A 7,457-nucleotide genomic window follows, 5' to 3' on the forward strand; every position below is an offset into this window, starting at 1 on the left:
TCACAAGACACACACACACTTTCTCAAGACACACACAAGTTCACAGGACACACACACACAGGTTCTCAAGACACACACACACTTTCTCAAGACACACACAAGTTCACAAGACACACACAAGTTCACAAGACACACACACACTTTCTCAAGACACACACAAGTTCACAAGACACACACACACTTTCTCAAGACACACACACAAGTTCTCAAGACACACACACACTTTCTCAAGACACACACAAGTTCACAAGACACACACACACTTTCTCAAGACACACACACAAGTTCACAAGACACACACACAAGTTCACAAGACACACACACAAGTTCACAGGACACACACACACACGTTCTCAAGACACACACAAGTTCACAAGACACACACACACTTTCTCAAGACACACACAAGTTCACAAGACACACACACACTTTCTCAAGACACACACAAGTTCACAAGACACACACACTTTCTCAAGACACACACAAGTTCACAGGACACACACACACAGGTTCTCAAGACACACACAAGTTCACAAGACAGACACACACTTTCTCAAGACACACACAAGTTCACAAGACACACACACACACATTCACAAGACACACACACACTTTCTCAAGACACACACACAAGTTCTCAAGACACACACACACTTTCTCAAGACACACACAAGTTCACAAGACACACACACACTTTCTCAAGACACACACACAAGTTCTCAAGACACACACACACTTTCTCAAGACACACACAAGTTCACAAGACACACACACACTTTCTCAAGACACACACACAAGTTCACAAGACACACACACAAGTTCACAAGACACACACACAAGTTCACAAGACACACACACACGTTCACAAGACACACACACAAGTTCACAAGACACACACACACTTTCTCAACACACACACACATTCACAAGACACACACACAAGTTCACAAGACACACACACACTTTCTCAAGACACACACAAGTTCACAAGACACACACACACGTTCTCAAGACACACACACAAGTTCACAAGACACACACACGTTCTCAAGACACACACAAGTTCACAAGACACACACACACAAGTTCACAAGACACACACACAACTTCACAAGACACACACACACTTTCTCAAGACACACACAAGTTCACAAGACACACACACACTTTCTCAAGACACACACAAGTTCACAAGACACACACACACTTTCTCAAGACACACACAAGTTCACAGGACACACACACACAGGTTCTCAAGACACACACAAGTTCACAAGACAGACACACACTTTCTCAAGACACACACAAGTTCACAAGACACACACACACATTCACAAGACACACACACACTTTCTCAAGACACACACAAGTTCACAAGACACACACAAGTTCACAAGACACACACACAAGTTCACAAGACACACACACACACACACACACACACATGCACAGGCATTCTCTAACACACACACGCAAACATTCTACACAACACACAAAATAACCTGCACAGGCAGACATTTTTGCCTCACGCACACACAAGCATGACCACACATGCACACAAGCACACACACACTCCTAATGCCTCCAGCTGCAGGAGGGCCAACTTAATGTAAGTATTAGAGAATGGAGAACAGTTGTGAAACATGCTTCAGTGATGAGCCAACGGCATCATTTATATGGGGTGGCAGGGTAGCCTGGTGGTTAGAGAGTTGGACTAGTAACCGCAAGGTTGTAAGTTCAAATCCCCGAGCTGACAAGGTACAAATCTGCCGTTCTGCCCCTGCACAGGCAGTTAACCCACTGTTCCTAGGCCGTCATTGAAAATAAGAATTTTGTTCTTAACTGACTTGCCTAGTTAAATAAAGGTTAAAAAAAAACTATCGCAGGACAACTGGTTTCAAGGCAGCTCTAGATCCATTAATCCCTCCTTTCTCCCAGACCAGATAAATCAAGCCATCCTGTCCTTAAATAGCCAGTTAGAATCCTCCAGAGATCTTCTCTTTTCCCAGGGATCAAAACAGCAACACAACAAGGCACTTAGCCCGCCACCCAAGAGCGCCGCAGTAAAACCAGAGGTAATAATCATCTATCAGGAGGGAAGGAAAGGTCACAGCCGTAAAATACATTTGCACAACAACTGGAGAAAAAATGGCCGAACGACAAAACAACAGGGGCCTTTCAGCGCACCAGCGGGCAGGGAGCTCTACTGTGGTTGTAGAGGGCCAGCCACGGTATTCATGATCTCATTCCACTGGAACAACACACACTGCCCTACCCAACATACCGCAACTTAATTAAGCCTAACCAAATCAATACAATTCATTAGAATATAAATCTGTTCCCATTCCCTTAAAATAAAATCAAATTCAAACATTCAAAGCACATCTCAACCTTTACCAAAACAATCCAACAAACAACAACAGTCTCCAGCAAATCTCTCCCCACCCACACACATCTCCCCCCAACCCCAACCCCAACTCACCGGCCTGGTTGGTAGTGACCGTCACCGACACGGCCTGCTCAGGTCCAGGGCTCTGCTGGGAGACCCCGTTAACAGCCCAAATCTCAAAGGTGTAGTTAGTGTGGGCCTGCAGGTCATTGATAGACACCTTGGTGGCCCTGAGGCTCAGCTGCTGGGGGCTGAAGTGGACTCCGTTCCCACAGGGCTGACACCGTGTCCCCTCGGGCCCACAGCGTTTACACACCACGTTGTAGCTGAGGTCTTGGCGTCCACCAGAGGAGAGAGGAGCGCTCCACTCCAAGTTGACCGATGTCTCATTGACGTTGGAGATGAGGTGGAGCGGAGCTGTCGGGGGTCCTGGGAGAGAGAAGAGGGAGAGAAAGGTACAGTGAGGTGATCTGAAGTACTCTCACTTAGCCAAACGTATGGGTAACTGTCAGACAAAGCAGCTGTGAGAAGAGAGACTTGGTTTGAAGTGACTGAGTAGACTTTGGTGTTGCAATTAAACACAACACTAAATTGTTGAAATTGAAACACTTTGTTTTGGGGAAATCAATAGTAGTGATTGTCTGTGGTGGCTATAGCTAAGTGATTCATTCCTAATTATAGTTTGAAGTCCCTGCTAACCCAACTATTCCTGAGATCTCCTTTTCTTTTCAAAAGGGCTGGGAAGTTAGGAAGACTACATTCATGTGGTGGATGTGTAATTAGTTATCATGGCAGTGAGCCTAACCCAGCTGGTCCCAGATCTGTTTATGGGACTCTCTTAGGGATTTGACAGTTCGTTTTTAACCCAGTAATAAAGAAGTGGCCTTGATCTAGGGTCTGTGTTTTGTAATGTTTCGCCCTGTACACTCCTAATTCAAATGTTGCTTTCAAACATGTTAAACAGTAATTAAGTTAACTGTAACCCCCCCCAGAGAGCAAAGGGATGGACACGGGCTGAAATAAGAATGCCAATCCATCTACTTATGAATCATTTCACAATGGAAATTAATTATCAGTGTTATTTTTGGAGGAGCGACGTGGCAATGAATGATTACACAGAGAAACTGAGAGAGAGAGGGGGAGACTGGAGGAGTGTGTGCATGTAAGTGTATGTACGCTATAGTGTGTTTGTGTGGTCAATCTGGGGATAGTCCATGCATTTACAAATAGTAGAGAAGAGGATGATAGTGTGAGAGGGGGGGAGACAAACACCGTCTGTTCATCCAGGAAGCAAAAAGCCACTTATTAATTCGGAGGACAGGGGTTATACTGGGGAGGAGATAGGGAGGGGGAGAGAGAGAGAGAGAGAGAGAGAGAGAGAGAGAGAGTGTGTGTGTGTGTGTGTGTGTGTGTGTGTGTGTGTGTGTGTGTGTGTGTGTGTGTGTGTGTGTGTGTGTGTGTGTGTGTGTGTGTGTGTGTACAGGGTTAATATTAGTATCATCCCTACCTTCGTCTGACTATTCATTACCAGTTCTCATTAAACTTTATGATGAAGCATCCTTCCCTCCCCTCATCCCCTCTCCTCCCTCCCTCCCTCATCCCCTCTCCTCGCTCACCCCTCCTTCCAGTCAGTTATAGATGATAGTTTCTAAATTAAGGTGGCGGAGGCTGCAGAACCATCACTGTAATGATCTTTTGTCATGTAAGGTTCAATGTAGCAGTCTTCCTGTTTCTATCTCCTCTGTGGTTTCCTGCTAGAACACTGAGCTATTTAACAGATAGATTTTCTTAGTGCCATTCTGTCATAAACGGAAGAGGACTAAGGTCATATGTATGTGAGCTGGATTTATCCCCAGTACAATGGGGTTTTGGGTCCATGTCTGAGCATGGACCCATTTGTTGCCATGGTAAGTCAAGCTGTGCTGTATAACTATATTATGGGTTATTATATAATGTTCTATTCAATCACAGACACATTCCAGAAGCTCCCTGGTCTCCTACATTCCATTAACACTACCTTTGGCCATACCTGTTGCTCCCAGGATTATCCAGAAGGAGAGGGAGAGTGGGAGCCATCAGCTGTGACTGACACTGGGTAATTAAACAGTAGGAACGCAAACACAACGCTTCCAAAACAAGACCAAAATGCTATTAAAATGCTACTTGTCGCAGGCACAGGATGTAGATCCCTCTCTGACAGAGTAGCTGTGGAGAGGACACTTGGAGCAGGCACCGTCTGTGGCCAGGGCACGGTAGTAGCCAATCTTATAGGCTGTAAGAACATAGATAGCGAGGGAGACAAGGTCAATCGGCATTGTACAGAGAGAAACACACACTCACAGATAGTACACACCCCACACACTGTGGAATGTTGCTTTCAGTCGATCATATCTACTTAACTCCTCTCTCTCTCTCTCTCTCTCTCTCTCTCTCTCTCTCTGTCTCTCTCTCTCTCTCTCTCTCTCTCTCTCTCTCTCTCTCTGTCTCTGTCTTTCTATTTCTCTTGTTGGGCGATTCAACAAGCTGACTGGGCTTTCCATCTTCTATTCATTTTCTCCAGCTCTACCCATATGTCATCATTTTCCTCCTCTGAAAGCCAGACATTCACCAATGCCCTATGGCTGGCTATCATCAGACTAATAGAGAAGAGAGAAGTTACCACACAAGAGTTACACATATATCACATAACCACCCCTCCTCCCTCTCTAGAATTAAACTATGCTTTATTGGCTGGGCTGTGAGGTACATTGTAACCAAAGCCATGGGCATTCCAACATAATTAACAAACAAATGTCACCCCATTTGGCCCAGTGTCTCCTCTGTGCCAGGTTCTCAACACATGCCTACACTACACTACACTACACTTCACTACACTACACTACACATGCCTCAAATTGTAACCTAGGTGACACTTTTCCGACTCGGGAGACGGCGCTACCCTATCCTCTTGATTGACAGCTTGATTTGAGGGCACGGCTTTCAAGGAGTTCCTCTCTACTGTACCGTTTCCATAATAGCTGAGAAGTCTAGAGGGTTGTATTTCACCCAAGAGCACTGGATCAGAAGAGTAGGACAAAAGAGGGATGCTGTGAGAGGTGCGATTCAGACAGCCAGGACACCGATTCGGCCAAATAGCCTGTCAATCACTGAGGCGGCCGGATACTTGGCAGGACCAGCGAATGGCATTGAGCCCTGGGGCCGGAGGGCTGGTGGTTTAGGAGAGGGGGAGGTGTGTGAGTGCTACCTAAACATTACAAAAACGCTACCAAAATATTACCACATCGTTACCTGAAACTGTTTCCACCATGTTAACTGAGCAAACAGAAGGAGGGATCCTTGTTCACCAACATTCTTTCGTTCTCCCTTTTCCCTCCATCTTTCCCGCTTTTCCTATCTCTCAATTCCCTATTCCCCCTAGCCTCCGTATCCCACTCCCCCATCATCCACTCCATCCCAACTCCCTCCCTCCCTCACCCCACCCATCTACCCTCTCTCCCTCTCTTTTTCTGTCTCAGTAATTGTCGGCTGAGTGCTGAGTTGGGCCGTGAGGGAGCACAGGGTAAATTGGCCAGAGCATGGATCCTGCTATTACCATCCGAGAGGAATTCACTCAACCCTGAGTAGTGTTCCCTCTCCCCCTCTTTTCACCCTCTCTCCCTTTCCACCACCTCTCTCCCCCTCTTTCTCACCCTCTCTCCCTTTCCACCACCTCTCTCCCCCACTTTCTCACCTCTCTCCCTTTCCACCACCTCTCTCTCCCTCTTTCTCACCCTCTCTCCCATTCCATCACCTCTCCCCCCTCTCTCCACCCTCTTTTCTCACCCTCTCTCCCTTTCCACCACCTCTCTCCCCCCTCTTTTTCACCCCTCTCCCTTTCCACCACCTCTCTCCCCCTCTATCTCACCCTCTCTCCCTTTCCACCACCTCTCTCCCCCTTCTCTTCCCACCCTCTCTCCCTTTCCACCACCTCTCCCCCTCTCCCTTTCCACCCCCCCTCTCTCACCCTCTCCTTCCCTTTCCACCACCTCTCTCCCCTCCCTCTCACCCCTGTCTCCTTTCCACCACCCTCTCCCCCTCTCCATTTCCACCCCCTCTATCTCCCCTCTCTCTCACCCTCTCTTCCTTTCCACCACCCTCTCTCCCCCCCCCTCTCTCACACCTCTCTCCTTTTCCACCACCTCTCTCACCCTCTCTCCCTTTCCACCACCCTCTCCCCCTCTTTCTCACCCCCTCTCTCACCCTCTCTCCTTTTCCACCACCTCTCCCCCCTCTCTCACCTCTCTCCTTTTCCACCACCTCTCCCCCTATCTCTCACCCTCTCTCCCTTTCCACCACCTCTCCCCCTATCTCTCACGCTCTCTCCCTTTCCACCACCTCTCTCCACCCCCTCTCCCTTTCCACCACCTCTCCCCCTCTCCCCCCCCTCTCCCTTTCCACCACATCTCTCCCCCTCTCTCCCTTTCCACCACCTCTCCCCCCTCTCCCCCACCCTCTCTCCCTTTCCACCACCTCTCCCCCCTCTCTCCCCCACCCTCTCTCCCTTTCCCCCACCTCTCCCTCTCTCCCCACCCTCTCTCCCTTTCCACCAACTCTCTCCCCCACCCTCTCTCCCTTTCCACCACCTCTCTCCCCACTGCCAAACCACTGATAAGAAAATTGGGAAAATCACACTGAGACCATCCCCATGTGTCCCTACTCTGCTATGCTCTACTCTCTGACACATACAGGCCTGTGTGTGTGTGTGTGTGTGTGTGTGTGTGTGTGTGTGTGTGTGTGTGTGTGTGTGTGTGTGTGTGTGTGTGTGTGTGTGTGTGTGTGTGTGTGTGTGTGTGTGTGTGTGTGTGTGTGTGTGTGTGGATGGATTACTGTCTTTACATTGTAAATCGATGTAAAAACAGTACTTAACCAGGTTACTAACTGATTAACAAAATGAAAAGGGTTCAAGGAGAAAGGGAGTGAAGGAGGGAGAAAAGGAGTGATAGAATGCCTATCCGCGCTGCTCACATCTGTGAGATTACCCATCATCCAGTTATAATCATCAACTGCCATCGGAGGACGCACACAAAGG

At 47.9% G+C, this 7,457-nt stretch overlaps 1 protein-coding gene across 1 annotated transcript in view; it reads right to left on the minus strand.

Annotated features, from left to right (window-relative positions):
• Positions 1-4,661, minus strand: part of LOC112266156 (ephrin type-A receptor 4-like) — a gene marked incomplete at its 5' end in the record, with an annotated part of 31,305 nt that extends 26,644 nt beyond the window's left edge. The window contains 2 exons of the mRNA XM_042313101.1: positions 2,483-2,859; positions 4,553-4,661. Of these exons, the coding sequence (XP_042169035.1) occupies positions 2,483-2,859; positions 4,553-4,661 (486 nt within the window). The remainder of the gene's footprint in view (positions 1-2,482; positions 2,860-4,552) is intronic.
• Between the last annotated feature and the right edge of the window lie 2,796 nt (positions 4,662-7,457).

This window comes from Oncorhynchus tshawytscha, unplaced genomic scaffold (genome assembly GCF_018296145.1).
Source record: "Oncorhynchus tshawytscha isolate Ot180627B unplaced genomic scaffold, Otsh_v2.0 Un_contig_6519_pilon_pilon, whole genome shotgun sequence".
NCBI classification, from domain to species: domain Eukaryota; kingdom Metazoa; phylum Chordata; class Actinopteri; order Salmoniformes; family Salmonidae; genus Oncorhynchus; species Oncorhynchus tshawytscha.